A 21,501-nucleotide genomic window follows, 5' to 3' on the forward strand; every position below is an offset into this window, starting at 1 on the left:
AACGGTAGCAGCGAGCTGTTACGAGCAAGAACACAAAGCAAGCCACCCGAGCACGAGTGGCACGGTCGGTTCGTCTTTCCTCGTCGTCCCCTCGCCAGCAATAGACCAGTTTGGGTTACAAAAGAGTCTGCGTGTAAACTGCCACTTTACTGTCCAAAATAATTTGTAGAATTGAAAAATGAAGTACCAAAATTTTAGATTACTGGCAACCAGGATATTAGGAGTATTATTCTGCCAATCATTTGTAATATTCTGTATCTTTTGGTAATATTGACAGCGATAATCGCGACTATATCTGTTGCCAGCCGAGTTTATATGTTAGCAGTGGCAGTCTCAATTGCTAATGTTGACTTCAAAATCCTTAGTCACACGGTCAATATTTATGGTGATATATGAATCGTAATGCATATTGAAGCTTAATGAACAGGGAGTGAATGTTACACGTTCGATATAAATAATGTCAGTATTAATTCGAAATAAATCGAGTTTTTGAAACAAATATATTAAACAATAGTTTTGCCTTATTATTTGTTTAATTTTTTGTTCGGTGTTTATTTATAACATGGGCTGAACAAGAGTTATTATGGTTTCAAACCAAAAAAAAATCAATGGAAACATGGAATCAAAAAAATTCCAGCTACTATTGTAAGGAATTCACCGGATCTTTGAAAAGAGTAGAATTTATATATACGTGTAAACAAATAATACAATTAAACAAAATTCGGATTTTTTAAATTATTTTCAATATTTTGTTTTGTCGTATCGTGAATTTACATACAAAATGTCTTAGATGATGTGTTTAATTTGAACGTTTAATGTGCGATCCGCGAACCGGATTTCAACATATTTATATAAATATTGTGATGTGGATCGTAATAAATAAATAATGCCTGCTACACTTTCAATATATATCGGGATACTGGATCGCGTTGAATTTATATTGAACGTGTAGCAGACTCGTTTAATTGTGAGAAGAGTATTCTATAATGAAACTATTTTTATTGTTTTTATTCGAATTAATATCGAACGGGGCTGCATACAAGCCGGTGGTTTTGCTTCATGGTATCTTATCAGGACCTGAAAAAATGATTGCACTAGTTGAAGAAATTGAAAAGGTAATTCGGAGCGAACGTTGTAATGTCACCATTTCTTATTTTATTTTTCTTATCTGTAAAAGTCTGTGGAAGTATCTGATGATAAAAGAGAATATTTTGTAAATATTAAAGGGGTCGGTTTTAGAATAACGTCCCACGTTTTCGGGGATAAAATGGGTATGGGCGGATAGAGGAGATCCTCCAGATCAATAATATATATAGATATAGACGCGGGAAACCTATGGTTTTCGAGATATTTGAGTTTAAAGTTCAAAACTTCGACTATTTAAAGTACGTATTTTTTCGTTATAGAATGAATTATACACTTATATTTTTAACTTTTATATCCACTAACACTTCACTAATTCGTTTTTACACATTTTTTTATATTATATCATAAAAAATAGCTTTATTTCAATATTTTAATTATTCAATTTTTGTGATTTTCACAATAACAAGATGCAGAGAATGTAGATTATAGAGAAGGTTCACAGTGCGGCCATTAGCAAAATATTTCACGTTTCGAAGGGGTACTGAAAACGATGAGGGTATTTCACCAAATGTCCACAATTAGCATCAGGGGACTGAAAAATAGCAGAATTGAGCATTTTCAATGTTAATTGAGAAAAATAATGCTAATTTCAATGTTAAGGAATGTACGCTTACAGATTCGTATATTTACAATGCGCAAACGACTTTGGATATAATTTGAAGATATTCTTCCTATACAGGGTGGCTAACGAATCGTGCTACAAAATTAAACCGCAATAAGTTTCTTTTCAGTCAATGCATTACATTAAATTTTGTTATTGTATAGAAAATTTTATTTATTTAAACAATTAATTATTCTTCCATACTCAACCACGCATATGCGACCCCTAATTCGGGATTGCCTCAATATCTATTTAATGGACTGCTTCAGTTCAGTCAGATTTCTGGGTTTGATTTTGCACACCTCTTGCTTGACATAACCTGTTAAAGAAAAGACCAAGCGGTCGCAAATATTCTTATACATATTATATATTTAATTAAGTGTGCATGTAAACAAATATGAAAGTACCCATTATAATTATTTATTTGTCTACATGCAACATTTGTATGTAAATATGTACACTCATGGTTTCATGGGAAATCTCCGTTGCCACGGACAACCAATGGCCGAAGCTCACGTTTTTTGTTTTCTTGTCAAAGAGTCACTGTGTCGAAGGACTGACGCGACGACAAAGCGTCACAACATTGTGTTGTTGGTAGAAAAACCGAGCTATGCCGAAAAAAATAACGAACGGCCGCCGATTGTCACCGATTCCCTTGCCGCTCTAACAGCTTTGCCCACAAACTATCGTAAATATGTATGTTTATATATGAGCATGCATACATATTGACGGAGATTTTCGTCATGGAAAAATGTTTTAAAATTGAAAAATATTTTAAAATTGAAAAATATTTTAAATGGACAAAAGCTTTGTTGCCGCTTTTGTCAATTTTTTCTGTGTTTTGTGGGTTTGCGGGGTTGCAACTTTTCCCTTCTAGAGGGAATATCAGAAATTTGTTCAATTTATGATTTTTAGCTTTTGCCATCGTCGCGAAAAGAAGCTTGTAGGCAAACGCATGCTCGGGAAGATGAGAGGGTGTCTGTTTTTATGAATGAATCGAGGTTGCTTGTTAAAAGCACGCCTGCGTTCATGAATGAAAATGATGTTGTTGTTTGATTTACTATAAATTTGAGCTTCGCCTATTGGGCTGACATATTGACTTGTGACGATTGTTGTTTGTATAAAACAATGTTTGTAGTTTTTGCGGGTGACAAATTTACATGTGTACGAATATATGAATATAGGTTTGTGTATTTATCATTTGTGTGGCAATGTCATAAACACATATGTATGTATGTACATATAGAGCAGTGCGCGCAAATGTTATTACTGATAAATGATAATAACTTGATTTGAATTTGAATTTTACTTACATAAGTACATACATATGTATGTAAGTAAGCTTTAAATCATGAAAGGTGTGATTTGCATATATTACTATTTAAATATATTAAGATTTTTAAGATATTATGTTAGTGTGTTATATACTTATGTATGTATGTATATAGTAAAAGATAGCAGATACATAAATATGCATATATATGTACTTATATGAAAGCATTTCATAATATCAAACATAAGCAATATCTAAAAAGCAACTGCAAATATTCCTTTGAAGTAGCATATTTTAATTAAAATGTAGTAAATTTTTATGATATCATAGATATTCAGAAAATGAATTTCATATCTATGAATATGATTGCATATAAACGTATAAAAATATAAGCTAACATGCGGCTGTAATATCAATGCAAACTTCTGAGCATAATTTTCATACAATGCTCAGCTCTGTTCACGCGCCACTGTTAAAATTTCTCCTTCCGAGCCGACTGTGGTGAAATACCCTCATCGCATTTTGTTAGGTTTTGACAATTCACACGCTGGTCCGTAGTTGGACCTTCTCTATATTTTACATTCTCTGCAAGATGGTTATAAATGTCAAATAATCAGTGTTGCCATACTAATTTATTTTGCAAACGAAGAAAAATAAAATAAAAAGATTATACTAAATACAGGAATCATAATTGTTGATGGACACTAATAAATCTTTTAGTTTCCTTCTTTTGATAAACCCAGGTGTTGGACCGACCAGGGTTATTTTTTTTTTAAGCGCGGCCGAAGGCCGCCAATACAAAAAGGAGTTCCACGCGAAAAGACCTTGGTACACCCTGGTGTTGAATCGTCCAGGGTTATTTTTTTTGAAGCGCGGCCGAAGGCCGCCAACGCAAAAAGGAGTTCCACGCGAAAAGACCTTGGTACACCCTGGTGTTGGATCGACCAGGGTTATTTTTTCTGAGGCGCGGCCGAAGGCCCCCAACGCAAAAAGGAGTTCTACGCGAAAAAGTAATATTGTCATAGAGGATATAACATAATCTTTAACATCAATGCTCTCTAACGGATATTAATACTGTTACTTTTGAAGAAAAGTACCGTTTCGTTTTTTCCATTTGCTGTTTACTTCATATTTGGCAAATAAAATTCAAACGCGTTTAGTGAGTTGTGCTTAAATTGTGGAAAAGGATAAATTATAAAAGTTATTATTCAAGTTTTTATTTTAAAAATGAGTGGAATTTCAACAAATTTTAATTGGGGTATAATCTGTTTTCATTTCTCTTAGTTCAGTTACAAAAATGTCGATAAGGTAACACTGGTTATTTGAAATTTTGCAACCCTTTTGTTGTTGTCAGAATTAATAGAACTTAACAATAATTTAATTTTTGAATTAAACTATTTTTGCATTATATAATGTAAAATAAATGTGTACAAACGAATTAGTGAAGTGTTAGTGGATATAAAAGTGTAAAATATAAGTGTATAACTCATTTGAAATGAAAAAAATGCGTACTTTAAATAGTCGAAATTTTGAACTTTAAATTCAAATATCTCGAAAACTATAAGTTTTCCGCGGCTATATCTATATATATTCTTGATCTGGAGGATCTCCTCTATCCGCCCATACCTATTTTATCCCCGAAAGCCTGGGACGTTATACTAAAGTTTTCCCTATTTATTAATCGAAATTAGTAAAAACGAGAACAGAAAATACATAGTTAAACAAGGTTAAATGAAGAATAAAAAGGGTGGATTTTAGTTTAGCATCTCACGATTTCAGGGTTAAGAGGGGTATGGCTGGATAGAGGAGATTCTCCAGATCACGAATATATTTCATATTATTGCCGCCGGAAACTTATAGTTTTCGAGATATTTGCATTTTAAGTTGAAAATTTCACAAAGTTTATTTTACGATTTCTCGATGTATGGTTATCTTTTCTTTTATATTATGCACTTATTATTCACTAACTTTTCACTTCAATGTTTCTACATATTTCTTTTATATTAAATATTTAAGTATTTGCTTTAAATAAACATTTAATTTTTACACAATTTTCGTTATATGAACAATAACAAATGAGTTCCATGTTGGCAGTTAACAAGTGTTGCCATATTCATTATATATATATATATATATATATTTTGAAAGCGAATTAAAATGAACAATAAAAGAGGATTATGCCCAAATATATAAACTATAATATTGTTCATTCCCTTCTATTGATAAATTATGGTATTAGATTGGCCAGGGTTATTTTTTTGAAGCGCGGCCTAAGGCCGCCAGTGCGGAAAAAACTTTGACACGATTGAATTATGAACACCCCGACCAGGGTTATTTTTTTGAAGCGCGGTACAAATAAGAAATCTTAACAAAAAAAAAAGTAATGTTAAAGAGGGTATATTACTCTCTATAAACAATTTTTATTAAGGATAATTGTAATAACTGAACATTTTGAAAATTTGATACATGAATACATATGGCGTAAAAATATAGCAAATCAGCATCATTATCCATTTGTAAAATTATCAGATGCAACAAAACATACGTTTAAGCCATACAACCTTTTTCTTTTATTAAAATGGTAAATTAAGTTCATAATATTTTGTAGAGGGTGATTGGGTTTTTTTTTATTTATTTTGATTGCTTTCATTCGTTTGGGTATGGGAACAGTTATTATCTGACAACATGGAACTCATTTGTTATTGTTCATATTACGAAAATTGTGTAAAAATAAAATGCTTATTTAAAGCAAATATTTAATACAAAATAAATATATAGAATCATTGCAGTGAAGTGTTAGTGTGTAATAAGTTCATAATATAAAAGAAAAGTTAACCATAAATCGAGAATTTGTAAAATAAAATTTGTGAAATTTTCAACTTAAAATGCAAATATCTCGAAAACTATAAGTTGCCGGCTGCAATAATTATATATATTCGTGATCTGGAAAATCTCCTTTATCCGTCCATATCCCTTTTTCAAGGTTTTCTTAAGTACAGAGGGGCAATGTATTGCCTTCTTTCTTATTGTTCCTGACGAACAATTTTTCTCCCTCTGAAAATTACCAATCCTGTCTATTCCTAGTTGTGAGCAAAGGATTATTTCTTCGATATCGTTCATATTTTTTTTTATCAAGCTTCAGGCATCGTGATATTTCCATCATTGTTCTAAGGAATCGGTCCACCTGACCATTCGATGTACTGTGAAGGGGTGGGTCGTGAATTAGCATGTAATGCTGTAAAGGAGCTATTGACAATAGGTTAAGTCTCTCACCAAAAGTAGTCCTGTCGATCTTTGTCACAATAGTCTATGTTCAAAGCGTTAGAAAATGATATACCTGCTAAGAATCTCAATAGCGTTCAACGGGATTCGCTCATCAGCATGTTTGCAAACAGCACCCGTCAACATAGCCGGAAGGTGTATGGCACATAAATGAAACTTTTTTCATGTTAAGTAAGAATAAGAGAAAGATATTTTTTAATTATAAAATTGTAGTATTTTTGGTTGGATGTAATATGTTCATATTAAAACTAGAGCTGCTAGAGAGAACTGACTACAAATTTGGAATCGGCGTGGAAAAATGTTACAAAATCGGGTACTAAACTTCATAAAACAGAACTACTGTTTCCCAGTGTTTTATGCGTTATATCTGAGATATTATATTAAAATCAACATAACTGATAATTAACGAACTGTATTCGCCATATTTGTGTGAGGAATATTGAGTACAAATATCTACATCTTTTACTACCGAAATAATGCAAGTACTAACGCTTAATTTTATTCAGTTATCTTGCTCTTACACCAATATACATACAAACATATGCTAAATAAAGGGTATTTAAAGCAAACGTCAATCAGAGGGGAGTAAAATCATTATATTAGGTATACCGAATATATGAACCGATTTCTTTCATATTTATCACTAAACCACATTGTGGTAAAAAAATATATCCACGTAATTTCATTCATGTGTCATATATTGATTTAATTTCATTCATGTGTCATATAAGCGTTTAAGACCTGATAATTTTTGTGAGTTGTTCTCAATAATACAGATTTAGATAATCGAAGGAAAATTTGCAATTTGTGAGTAAATTTTTCGAATTATACAGCGTTAATCGAAATTAGTGCAAAAGGCAAAGTAGCAAGTCTTTATGAGCGGAAAATAATTTTAAAATTAAGGGAGGACGTTAAAAGCTTTCGTGAAATTGGTCGAGTGGTCAACAGAGCGGAGTCATCAGTGCGACACGTCATCCAGACTTTCAAAAAAACGGGAATTTTACTTCAAAGCCTCGATCTGGACGTCCGAGAATATTGACTGATCGGAAAACACGTAAAGTTGTATCTCTTGTAAAGGTTAATCTCCAAATAGCAGAAGATGTAAAACTACAATTTACAACAAGTAAAGAAGGGCTAAGTTCGGATGTAACCGAACATATTATACTCTCGCAAAGTCAAATGGTATACTCGTTTTAGATTTCTTTGTGGATCTTGCCGCCTTGTTCTATGTTGACCGATATTTTCGGTAAAAAATCAGCTATAGGCACTGGGGTCAACATATTCAGTACCTAGGGGCTTGAACCTAATTGCCTAATTTTGAACGCGGTTCCTATAAAGTCATCTCATACCATCCCAGAGATAAAATTTAATGTCTCTGGCATGTTTAGTGCTTGATCGCGCTTTTAGTATTTTTTAACAGTACCATTATATCGGGAGTGGGCGGAGTTGCCACCCGATTTCAACTATTTTCACACTGTAGGTAGAGGTTCTAAAAAGATTTGCTTCCAGTGAATTTTGTTATTATAGCATTAGCGGTTTAGGAAATGCACATTAAACCTATTAGGGGCGGGGCCACGCCCACTTTAAATAAAAAGTTTTAACTGCAGATGCCCCTCCTTAATGTGATCATGGATACCAAATAAGAGTCTTGTATTTTGTTGGGGAGCTTAGTTATGGCAATTTATTTGTTTTTGATTAATGGCGTTTTGTGGGCGTGGCAGTAGTCCGATTACGCCTATCTGCAATACTAACCGTCTTGCGGTATCAAGAAACATGTGTACCAAGTTTCATAAAGATATCTCAATTTTTGCTCAAGTTACAGCCTGCAGATGTATTGAAGAGTATGAAAATAAATCGTTTTTTCACAATGAATAACATTTTTTATTTATTTTATCGATATTAATATACATGTTTAGCTTAAAAATTATATTGTTATATTAATTTGTATATAATTTTTACAATATTAAACATACATTTTTGTAGAGATTCTTATACATATATCCAAATTATATTTCTTTTTTCCTTATACTATTTAATTTCTATCATATATTTATACAATAATGTCATATATAATAACAAATTAGATATATAATTTAAATTTTCTTAATAATAATAGTTGAATATTCTGCACCAAGCAGGGAACTAAAGTTTTTTTCTTGGAGCAGATTTATTATTGCAGTCCCTGTAGACATTAAACAAATGTTAAAATCTCCAACAATTAGCACATTTTGATTGCCTAACTCAGAAGTAAGGACTTCCTGAAGTTCTACAATTAATGGTCTGACAGAGAAAGCTGAATTTCTATATAGAACCAGAATATTAATATTGTAGCTATTTAATATATATATAACTCCAAGTTTCTACAAAACATAAAATATGTGAAGATCATCAAACAGTCGCTTTTTATATCATTAATGTGAGCGTGAAGACTCTGAACATTATGGAATAAAATTTGATGTGCTGATGTTTGGGAAATCATAAAATTGAAACTTGTTGTCAAAGCTTTATTTGTGTTCAATTCCCTCAGTTCCCTAAATACGGGATCCGATTCAGAAAATTTGTTAGGAGGAATAAAATTTCCTATGATGAATAGACCTTCTGCAGAAGTAGCTCGACTACAAGCGACATATATTGAAGCTCTAGGCATTCTGGGTCGAGTATGAACTACAACTTTATTATATGTGGCACCCCGACTTTTATGAATAGTTATACCCTCAGCCGGAACAACTGGAAACTGATTTCTTCCAATTGAAATTTGTTCATTTCTTTTATATTGAAAAGATTTTAGAACTTTTTCAATTGGTGTCCAAGAACTTTCTAGAGGATGAGGCTTTTTTGATCGTGCTATCAAACCAACAGAAGGTTTCAAAAATTTAATCCACAGAATTGTTGGAAAAGAACAATGGAAATCAATTTGCATAATTTGTCCAGCTGTCCCATTAACCAAGCCATCACACGTGTTTGTGTTCACTGTAATCATATATTTGGCGGAGGTTTTTAGTGTCAATTCATAGGGCAGTCCCTGCGTTTCAGAAGTTTTGAAAAGTTTAACTCTTTCCAAAATATTATCATTTTCATTTATACCAATTCCTTTAACTGAGTCTTTTGCAGTTGAAAGGAAAGCTTCTGTTGGGATTCGACTGAGCTTAAGGGCATTGAAATTATTTGTCTCTTCATTGGACCAAAATAAATGTATGGCATCATCGGGAACTTCGAAATTAACTACTCGAGTTTCAATGAGTGATATGTCCTCATTTGTCATAGTAGCAGATGCCATATGATTTAATGCAATTGCAAAGGCCTGATCCTCCTGTTGTCTCATTATCTCTGTTAATTCAAAGTATTTAAATAACTCCCACAAAGGGGAACCAACTAAAGTGCTGTATGCATCATTGGGATTAGGAGAGAATATCCACCTATCTCCAACAGGTGAGAGTTGCTTCAAATCACCAAACACTATGATCGGTATACCACCGAAGGGGCTGTCTGTTTTGAAAATTTGTTTTAATCTCGCATCAACAGAGCTAAACATACGAGCACCTGCCATCGATATTTCATCAATTATGATTAATTTTAAATCGATAAGTCTGGAATACAATGAATTAACTGTGTCATTGCTAAAAGGCCTCAACTCTCTATTAAACTGATTAACAGGTAAAGAGAATATTGAATGAAGGGTCATTCCACCTATTCCGAATGCTGCTTTACCCGTAGGTGCGCAAAGAAGAACTTTTAAGGAACTTGGATAGGATCCAGGTGTAGAATTGTAACGATGGTTAAGAGCTTGATATATTGCAGATATCAAACGACTCTTTCCTACACCTGCACCGACGCCAATGAACTCATAAAATGGGAGATTTGTTTTTAGGTGGTGCATCAAATGTGTCAAATAGGTTCTTTGCTTAGTATTTAGACTTTGAACTAAAGAAAATAATTCCTCAACTGGAATTAAAGGGGGTAGTTTAATAAGTCTAATATTGCAATCAGATTCAGTGCCATTTTCTGTTGAATCTTCCCCATGCAAGTGCAAATTTATATTTGGGTTTATTTTTGGAAGTGCCAACACTCTGAACTCATTTTCCACAATAGGTAGTTCATTTTGAGCACCTTCGTCCAAGTCTATTTCATTATGAAGACTTTCTAGAACATTTTCAAGTTCTCTTTGCTCAAAACATCATATTTTCTTTGATTTTCCTCAATTATAATACGATGTGTTATGCAAGTCTGCTCATTATCGTTTTCAATGAGATCTTGCTGTTCATTCCGCCAAGGATAGTAAAGCATTAACATTTCGCGGAAATACTCAACTCTGGCCAAATCTGGGTTAAACCTTCTATACCGAATAATACAAGGTTTGGTACGTTTTTTCACAAAACCGCTACCGTCTTTAAGAGGCATGACAACCCCGCTTTCTGGTAAATTATCGTCTTCCCTCTCTTCTTCTTCATGATTAATATCTTGTGCTCTTCTACTAGATTTAAAATATTTATACCTAGATGCAAAATCCGCTAAACAAAGAGCTTCTAACTGATCGGATCTTTGAACATAAAATACCGGCTACGAATATTTCAGTCGAACCTGAAGGAAGGTTCTGAAGTTCTGCTCTAGGTTTCGCCATTCGAACACGTTCCTCAGGTCGAAATATATTTATAAATATTCCTGCATTGCTTGCTTCTGAAAGATGGAGCCCAACGCAGCAATATACTGCTTCTTGTGCAGATATTTCTGTGCCTGATATAAATTCGTGACCTATATTTTTAAGTTTTTGCTTAACTGTATAATTTCCAGCATTTACCTCTGATATAGCTTCATTTTAATATAATTAATTATATATGAACAGCAAGTATATGCATCCAGTATATATTGGATATCCACATTTGCTCTATGGAGTTCCAACATCAGAGGATTATAAGCGTTTATAAAACGATCCTGTAATTTTCTCTTTAGAAAACTTTTGGGTTTTGTTAAACTTGATCTAAGGGCTAACAAATAGTCATCAAAAGACATATTTATTCTACTATCAGACAGGAAATGTTCAAAATCTACTTTTGATAACCCAAATACTTTTCTAAGTGGCTAACCGAACCATCTGTAGAAATAGAATTGTCAATAAAACTAATGACATCAGGGAATATCTGAGGATCTTAAAGTTTGATCCTGGGAGCATTATTAAGCCAATACATGTCATGTACATGCGGGGAACCTCTCTGTTGAAACCCCACTCTCCAGTAGAAATTAGTGACAAAATGCTCTCCAAAAATGCCGGCATTATCTTAAAAAAGCTTAAGAATTTGTCGATAGCGGTAGTCAAAATATCTAGCACAAGTAACCGCGTCTGACCGAATTAAGCGATATCTTACTTGGGTTGTTAAACTGTTTTCTTCCTCTTCCGAAATATCTTTAGAATCAACAGTTTTAAAGAGGATGACCTAAAGCTCAACCCACTGAGATTCTGCAGCCGATAAATTGATAAAGAAGGTTGGAAGCCCAAATTGGCGAATCATAGAGATAACCTTTTTTCTCAGCTTCCCAGTGCGCAGAAGAGGATTTAACGTCTTTCAGAACCTTGTAACCATCAATAACCATCAATCAAGTTTTGAACAAAGTTTTCGTTTTATAGATTTAGGGCCGTAACTCGGTTGCGACCTGAAAACTTTCTAAGACAAATGGATGTACTGTTAATAATTTGTTGCAATTCTAATTTTTTGTAATCTTAGAACTTGGGAATGGTACTCGCTCTTCTGTAAAACGACGAATTTCAGAACGTATTATTTTGCTATATGTTTCAGAGCATGTACGTTTCTGCCCAGCGTATATTGTTCCAAATGACAACTCTTCTGAATTATTTCCTTGAATTATGTCAATTGGTCTTTGTCGTTCACCTGACGCTATGACTAAACGGTTATAGTCCAAGTTTTCTACAGGAATATTGTCCAAAAGAGTTTCTTGACCGCCTGGGTTTAACTTGGAAGGTTAAAGACCCATGGGAATATTATTACCTGAGGGATTATCATGAGAAGTTTGTGTCGCATGAAAAGATTGAACCAATCGGGAATCCTCTGCAGATGCAACAAACGGAACTTCGTCTTAGTCATTAAATTCTGAAATCCAGTTCTCATTAATATGTATATTGTGCTCACGATACAGAGGGGTATTCACTAAGAATGGCAAAGCTTCCATAATCTTTGCGGGGCGTATGGTGTCGATCATGTAATCATGATTGTATTCCAAACGCCTTTTAAGTGAATTTGTATAACATGAGCCTCATCAAAGGACCTTGGTAGAGATGTCACAATATTGTTAACAGAAATTGGTATAATAACAACAGCACCTTTGAGAGAACTCTGACCTTGATATCTCAACGGACGGATTGTCATAAAAGGCAATCTAGGCATTATGAGACGTTCTTCAATTGGGGTTAAATCTTTTAAACAATCCGGTATTTCATACTATTATCGATAGTGTCATATATTTATTCTATTATATGAATTTGAATTATATATCTTACACAGTGGCCGATATTTACGGTAAAAAGTCAACTATAGGTACTGGGGTCCACATATTCAGTACCTAGGGGCTTGAACAGTTTTGGTTCGATTAAGAGAATTTTTGGTCACAAGGTGGCATGCTTCAAACGCATTATTCACGCAAAGTTTTACCCCGATACAATCATTGTTGTTTGATTTGCATAGTGGAAAGTAAAAAAAATCAGATGGAATTTAATATGGTGTTATATGAGAAATAGGCGTGGTTGTAATCCGATTTCGCTCATTTTCGAACTATAGCATAGAAATATGAGAAGAATTATGTACCGAATTTGGTTGAAATCTGTTAAGCAGGTCCTAAGATATGGGTTTTCACCTATATGTGAGCGGTGCCACGCCCATTGTCTAATTTCAAACGCGGCTCCTATAAAGTCAGCTCATACGATGGCTGTGTTAAAATTTAATGACTCTGGCGTGTTTAGTGCTTGATTTATCGCGCTTTTAATAGTTTTTAACAGTACCGTTATATGAAGAGTGGGCGGGGTTGTCACCCGATTTTCACACCGTAGATAGAGGTGCTAAAAACATTTGTTCTCAGTGAATTTTGTTATTATAGCTTGCTAAGGAGATATGCACATTAAACCTATTAGAGGCGGAACCACGACCATTTAAAAAAAATAACCGCAGATGCCCCTGCCTAATGCGATCCTGTGTGCCAAATACCAGCCTTCTATCTTATTGTGGAGCTTAGTTATGACTATTTATTTGTTTTTGATTAATGGCGTTTTGTGGGCGTGGCAGTGGTCCGATTACGCCCATCTGCAATACTAACCGTCTTGCGGTATCAAGAAACATGTGTACCAAGTTTCATAAAGATATCTCAATTGTTACTCAAGTTACAGCTTACACAGACGGATGGACGGACAGACAGTCACCCATATTTCAACTCGTTTTTTCATCGTGATCATTTATATATATATAACCCTATATCTAACTCGATTAGTTTTAGGTGATACAAACAACCGTTAGGTGAACAAACCTATTATACTCTGTAGCAACATGTTGCGAGAGTATAAAAACAATATGCAGCAACACAGCAAGAAAAATATTAAAAATATCATGGGCGAGTTGCACGCAAAAAGACATTCATTTCCTTAAAAAATCGTATGAAGCGCATTGCATTCGCAAACGAACATAGAACCAAGCCTATATCCTTTTGGGAATCGGTTTTATGGTCGGATGAGAACAAATATTGTGTATTTGAAATAAAGGAAAGACAGATGGTGTGGCGAAAAGCTGGTACGGCCTTTGAAGAACGAAATCTTACTTCGGATTGCCAAACGTGTGTTGTTTCTAACAGGAAACGACCCTAAGCATACCGCGGAACTTGTTCGCCTTTGGCTTCTTTACAATGCTACAAAACAGCTACATTCACCTCCACAATCACCTGACCTCAATCCAATTGAGCATTTAGCGGCTTTATTGGAGCGCAGAATTCGCACACATACGATTACCAGCAAAGAAATACTCAATACCGTTATATTGGATGAATGGAGTAAAATGTCAGCCCAAGATACGAGAAAATTAGTACATTCCAAGCCTAAACGTCTAGCAGAAGCTCTAAAATTTCGAGGTTACCCCACAAGCTATTCAACTTTTGTTATTACTTGATATTATTGTGCTCTGGTTGATGAGCGGAGACTTTTTCCGCTTAAGTTAATTGTTTTTAAACTGAAAGTGAACTCTGTGGCTTTTGTTTATTGAAAAAATTTCTTAATTGGTTAATTGGTCAAACTCTTATTTTAGTTCAAAAGATTTTGTACCCAGTGAGCGGAGACTTTTTCTACCTAGTGTATATATTCTACAAAAAATATTAGGTTTCTGGGAGCTAGAGAAACACTGAAGCGATTTTATCCATTTGTAATACCAGAAAGCACTATTAGCAAAGCACTATTATAATATTTACATAACTTCATTGAGTTATTTTATTCATTGGTCAACATTTTCGGTGTTAAGTCAGCCACTTATATCCTCATTTTCGGTCGAAAACCTCAAAAATGATAGGTCTGTTACAAGAATTTATCATTCTGTTACATAAGTTTTTAAACTGTAAAGAAACTGTTTGGATCAAATTTAGTCTCATATTCCAGTGACATTTGACCTTTGTCTTAAGAAACCCAGTATAAATGTCTGTACTAAATGTGGTTGATATGGCTATTGTTTCTAGTAAATGGTAAATATATTATTAGTAAATATTAAGTTTTCTATGATATAAAAAAACAATACAAAACCTACACTTTTCAATAATATAGGTAGGGTAGGTAGGGTAGGTAGGTAGAGTGGCTGTCCACCGACGCACCTAGGCCTATAGGAGGCCCATTGTGAGACCACCAGGACTAATGTTCCCTCACTCTATCGTCTCCTCTCTGAACCAACCTGTGCTCCTGATGAAGTTCATCAGTACAAATAATTTTATATTAGCAACTTCTGATACGTCGTCAAGGAATCCACGACCGATAGTTGCGATTCTTTTCCTATATAGAGCTTTACATTCGCATAGAAGATGCTTTACAATCTCCTCTTCTTCTACTTCTTGACAGCTTCTACAATAGTCGTTGTATGGTACACCTAGCCTAGTGGCATGTCTACCAATTAGACAGTGACCTGTTAGTACTCCTATCACAGTTCTTATATCATTCGTTTTAAATTTTAGTAGTCGGTTTGTGCGACTCACGCTCCATTCCTGCCACGTTAGTCTGCTGGTTGAGCAGGTTATTGATTGTCTCCACCGAGACTCAGCTATATTTATAGCATGTTCGCTGATTAAGTGTTTGCAAGTTGCCAGAGGCATAAAAATACCCTCTTTTTCAGGGGTTAGTTGCAAAGTGGTGCCTGTTCTGGCTAGTTCATCTGCTTGGCAGTTACCAGGAATATCACTATGTCCTGGAACCCATTGCAGGTTTATTGTGAAGTAGGATGTCAGATCCTCTAATAGGTCAAGACAATCTTTCACTAGCTTGGATGACACCATTGGAGACTTGAGTGATTTCAAGGCCACTTGGCTATCCGTATATATATATATGCTCCTTGTTGTGAGCACACTTTTTGTCAATACCACAAGGCTTTCTTTAATTGCTGTGATCTCCGCCTGGAAGACACTGCAGTGGCTGTATAGAGCCAATAAGTTACCCGAAGCGTAAGCCCCCATTGGGGGCCCACCATCCTTTTACAGGTGTAGAGTGCTGTGGCTGCCTTCTTCACCCTAGCATCCAAGTTTTGTTTCCGTGAAAGCTTCCTGTCTAAGATTAGTCCCAGGTAGCTTGCCTTATCTCCAATTGTTAGTCTGCAACCATTTATTAATGGCGCCGTAACTTCTGGAGCATTATGTTTTCTGGTGAACAATACAAACTCTGTCTTACCAGCATTTTAGTTTAATCCGCACGATACTGCCCAACGATTTATATCGTCCAAGATCGTTTGCATACGGCTTGCGAGAGTATTCGGGAATTTGCCTCTGACCGATACTGCCACATCGTCAGCGTAGCCCACAACATGTATCCCCTTCTTTTCAAGATCCAAAGCAACTTATTCATTGTCAGGACCCAGAGAAGTGGGGATAACACGCCTCCTTGAGGTGTACCTCTTTGGACAGATGTGCACATCGTTGACGCTCCAAGCGTTGAAATTATTGACCTGCTCGTGAGCATCTGTTCAATTAATTTTCTGAGAGGTTCAGAGATGTCCAGATCCTTAAGCGCACTCAGTATAGCCCTAGGCTGGATATTATTGAAGGCTCCTTCTATATCAAAGAAGGCAAATAGAGCGTATTCTTTAACTTCCAGAGATTTTTCAATCTCCGCCACCACAGAGCTTAGTGATGTTTCTGTGGATTTTCGTTTGGAATACGCATGCTGCGAACCAGCCTACTTTTCTGGTTTCAGTTTGTTTCTTATATGTAATTCTATTAGTCTTTCCAGAATTTTTAGAAGGAATGAGGAGAGGCTAATTGGCCTGAAGTCCTTTGGACTTGTATGCGAGCTTTTGCCTACCTTTGGTATGTATATTACCTTGACTTCCCTCCAAAGCGAAGGGATGTAGTTTAATTGCGGCGCCCCCTTAAGAATTGCAATTAGCCAATTCAATATGTAATTCTGCGACTACTGCAATTGAGCCGGGAATAGACCGTCTGATCCCAGCGACTTGAAGGGCTTAAAGCTGTTTATTGCCCAGCGTACGTTGCTTTCTGACACTATGTTTATAAGAGTGGGTCCATTTCTGCTCCATTGTCTTGAGTATATTCCGCAGTATGGCTTTCAGAGCTGTCTGGGAAGTGGGTATCCATTAGTAGCCCCAAGGACTCTTCACTGGATACCATCCAACTTCGGTCTGGCTTCTGAAGATAACCGATACTATGCACCGATTGTGCCATTATTTTTCTAAGTCGAGACGCTTCCGCCGTGTTCTCGATATCATTGCAAAACGATTTACATGAATTTCTTTTTGCTCTCCTAACTTCCTTTTTGTATGACTTAAGGTGGTTGTAATAATAATCCCAGTCTGACTCACCTTGGGATTGCTTAGCTAAATTGAACTGCTTTCTGCATTCTTTCTGTAGCTTTTTAAGTTCTAGAGACCACCAGGGGGGCCTTATTCTACCCCTGCTTCGTGTTATTGGAAAAGCCACTTCTAATGCTAGCCGGCACGATTCCGTGAGTCGATTAACGAGGATATCTAGATCCTCCTTGCTATTGGGCTGAAACGGTAGAATCATAGAGATACGTTTTTCCAGCTCTTGCATGTGCACCTGCCAGTTCGTTTTCCTATGATTCCTAAAGTTAATGGCTCTATCGGCCCTTTCCTCTATTGTAGGTCTGTGGGTTATTATATAATATAGGTATTGTGGGTTACCCTGTCAATTAGTTCTTCCGACACAAGTGTGATATCCAGCAATCCTTGTCGGTTTCTTGTAATAAATGTTGGCGTGCTTCCATTATTACACACCAGTAACATAGTACCTAGTAGGTAATTAAACAGACACTCACCTTTGTCATTGACATCTGTGCTGCTCCAGATTGTGTGATGCGCATTTGAGCCGCATCCAAGTATCGTCATGCACTTGGATGCCTCGCTATCCCGTACCACCTCTTTTACCATCAGAGGTGGCACCAGCTCTTGCTCGTATGGCATATAGCACGACACCAGCCGGTAACTGCTTGTGCCCGTTTCCCAGCTTACTGCTGCTGTGTCGTTGTTGCTGTAATTATGTAATATAAAAACATTAAGGTTTTTCTTTGCCATTATGCAGGCTCTGGTTTTACGTTCACAGTTAGGAATCAGTAGAAGAAGAACACTCACCTTGCTCCATACTTTCCGCGTTGGTCGAGGACTCCATAGGATCTTCCTCTACTTCGCATATCTCTTTCCCCGATGCCAGATGGTCTGCAGCATCGGCGTCCGACTTGTAAGGCGTTATCCTCACTTTCGTGAATCCGTAATTTATCTCCCCGCCACTTTTCGCCAGCGGTTCGAAGGATTCTTTCGTTAATAACAGCAGAATCTGCATCGTGGCCCTTTTGGTCTCCACGCCAGATTCTGCTACGCTGTCCTCAAATGTCTTGACATACTTCCACCCTTCCGTGGGTAGGCTCGGGTTGCAGGCTCTTATGAGCTGAATAATCTGGTCCGGCTGTGATGGTGTAGCCGGGATCCATACCCTTGCCCTTGGTCTGGGTGGTATGTCCTTTTTGTCCACTGCTACCAATTTTGCCCCGAGGTATACCTCTCCCACCTTGGCTATAGCAGCTTTGTATAGAGCGACCGATCTCTCGTCGTCGCAAGCAATCATTTTGATCTGGCCCTGGTACCAGCCGGCATCTCATTGGGCTCTGGGGATTCTTCCTTCGGGATCTCCCTCATCCAGAACGCCAATGACAATTCGGGTCCGGGCCACTTCTGCGTTACGCCCTTTGTCTTCTGCCTCTTGGCTGACGGCTTTGCCTCTTCAGCTGACCTCTGTTGCTTGGCTGCCTTTACCGGCGGCTCCAGCTTGAAGTTGGGTATGACTGCTCTCGCGCAGTCAATCGATGCTTGGAGCTCCTTCGTTAGCTTCTCTTTCGTTGGCGGCTTTAGCTCTACCAACCTTAGTAAGTATGCGGTGCGTCGTCTCTCCGCATACTTTGCCTTTGCCGGGTCCTGCATGCTAAATGCAGGCCACTCCCTGGCAGATGCACTTCCAGCAGCAGCCCCTTTGGCATCTCCTCCCTCCCCCTGCTTCTCTGCCGTGTTTTGGCTGCAGGTTTGGGTCTGGCTGCCTCCGGCGCTACCACTTTCTGTGGGCTAGCTTTAGCTTCTGCCCCTTTACTAGTGCTTGCCTCTTCTTCTGGACCAAGCTTCGCTCCTGTCCTCTTAATGTTTGTTGTCGAGCTCGCTCCAAACGTTGCTCTTTTTTGGGAGCAACTAACCCCCTCCGCCTTTTTTTCTGGAGATCCGGGCTCTCCGATTTTTGTTTTTAATTTTGTGTTGTGTTTGTTTATTTATGTTCTGGTTCATTGATGGTCCCACGAGTGTGGGGGAAAGTATGTCCGCTTGCGCATAGCCGCCGTTGCGCAAGTAAGGCTATCATATTACGGAGGGCGCCAGGTATCCGTAAGCTCCGTTCGAGACTGGGCTATTTAAGGGCACCCATCCAGGTTGATCCTCGGCACGGGTCGCATGACAACTTGATCCAGCCCTTTATAGTACCACCGACCATGGTAAGGCTCCTTATCTGTATGCTGTGCTATTGAGGAACATCGAACACACAGATAAGAAGTCTGACCTTAGCTAGATTCCTCACGTCTACGGCAGGGGCGGACTGTTCCCAGTTCGTCCCCGCTTATGTCGTGAATCTGTGGTATCTATTACCAGTCGGCACCCTCGGGGAGGGTTCAGTGGGGGATTTTCGCCAACCCTTCATTAATATAAATCCACTTGAAATTTTCATAGTGGTGCTGACAGAACAGCAAACATTACTTTATTTAATGTCTATTTCAAGATTTTTTACCTTAAGTTATTAAATATTTTTAAATAATTAAAAATTCTTACTGTTAGAAAATCTAAATTATTTAGGTATTTTCATTCCCTCTCATTAAGAATTCCATTTTCATTATAGGCCCACCCTAAAACCAAGATCTACAACTTTGATAAATATGATGGATGGTCTAGTTTGGAAAATACTTGGCGGCAAGTTATAGAGTTTCGCAACTTTTTGGAGGTAATTGGAACGAAACATCCCGATGGTATCAACGTAGTAGGCAAGATTTCTACTTTTTTTGTTTCTATGACTAATCTTGTATATTTTTTAATTCAGGATACTCTCAAGGGGGACTTATAGCTCGGGCTGCTATTCAAACTCTTCCTTTTCATAAAATTTATACTTTCATTTCACTTTCAGCACCACAGGCTGGCCAATTTGGAGGTAAAGTTATATAAAAAGTCATTGCGTTTACAGAATAGAAATACTTTCAGCGAATTTTCTGCACCTTGTGTTTCCGGATTTGGCAGCAAATACCGCTTATGAGCTTTTTTATTCCAAAATTGGACAGCACATATCAATAGCGAATTACTGGAATGATCCGTTAGAGCAAGATTTATACCATAAATTTAGCAAATTTTTGCCATTAATAAATAATGAAATTCAAACATATAATTCTAGCCAGTTCAAAAACACTTTACTTCGTTTAAATAAAATGATTTTAATAGGAGGTCCAAATGATGGCGTAATTACCCCTTGGGAATCTAGGTTAGTAAAAATCTATTGCCGATTGTAAAGAAGCGAATAATGTATTAGTGCTTTCTTACAGTCACTTCGGATATTTTAATACAACATTGAATGTAATACCTCTACACAAGCGACCAATATACATTGAAGATGCAATTGGCTTGAAATCTCTCGAAAATAATGGCAAATTAATAGTAGTCATCAAGCCATTTGTCCATCATCTTACATGGCATACGAATCGACGAGTAATACAAGAAGTAATTATTCCATATTTGGATTAAATATTTTAATTTTACATTACAACCCTAATTTTGTACATAAAATCTGTTTACGAAATGCATGGATATTTATTAGTCAGCAGATATGATTTTATCTGGTTCTGTGTAATAGTTTGTGGACGCTATTTTGTTAACTTTTCGCCATCGTCTTTTATTAGATCAGGAAATAGAAAACGTACAGTGTTATTGTTCATGTTGGGGTCTTCAGTTAGTGATTTGAGTTAATTCTCTTCTTTGAACTTACAGAATTTCTTCTATCTTCTAATTGTTTATGAATTCGCTACTCAGTTCGCTTTTTGATATAAATTCTTGTTGCCTTTTCAGTCTCCCAAAATACCAGGTTAGTATACCATCTTTTCATCTCGCCCTTTCCTCTCTGCTTTGACGCATTATCCATGCACTACAATGGCTACACATTCATCTTTAATATAAATGTTTAATTTTGAATGTTCTGAAAGTAACCAAGTTCAGTTTGAAATGCATCAATGAAGTATTTCTCTTTTCTAAAATTCATTGGCATCCCTGAACAAAGCTTGATTGATAATTTTTCAATCGCCTTAAATAAAAAGGGGAGGATAGGTTTTGACTTTCTCACGGATCGTTTGGTCGCAAAGAGTTGCACTGAAGCCACGGCTTGCATATGCGCTCAATAACAACATGATTATATTGCTGGTTTG

General features: G+C 36.5%; 1 protein-coding gene across 8 annotated transcripts in view; it reads left to right on the forward strand.

Moving 5' to 3' along the window:
• Positions 1-888: 888 nt before the first annotated feature.
• Ppt2 (palmitoyl-protein thioesterase 2) overlaps positions 889-21,501 on the forward strand; it is a 60,077-nt gene continuing 39,464 nt past the window's right edge. For 2 of the 8 annotated variants that reach the window (XM_036364915.2, XM_070106650.1), the window contains exons 1-5: positions 901-1,115; positions 19,938-20,079; positions 20,136-20,243; positions 20,282-20,567; positions 20,629-20,803. In XM_036364915.2, coding sequence (XP_036220808.1) covers positions 987-1,115; positions 19,938-20,079; positions 20,136-20,243; positions 20,282-20,567; positions 20,629-20,803 — 840 coding nt within the window. In that variant the 5' untranslated portion in view covers positions 901-986. Of the gene's footprint in view, positions 1,116-19,937; positions 20,080-20,135; positions 20,244-20,281; positions 20,568-20,628; positions 20,909-21,501 lie in introns of those variants that run through there. The other 6 variants (XM_036364914.2, XM_070106648.1, XM_036364921.2 and 3 more) reach the window with 6 other exon arrangements.

This window comes from Bactrocera oleae, chromosome 3 (assembly GCF_042242935.1).
Source record: "Bactrocera oleae isolate idBacOlea1 chromosome 3, idBacOlea1, whole genome shotgun sequence".
NCBI lineage: Eukaryota > Metazoa > Arthropoda > Insecta > Diptera > Tephritidae > Bactrocera > Bactrocera oleae.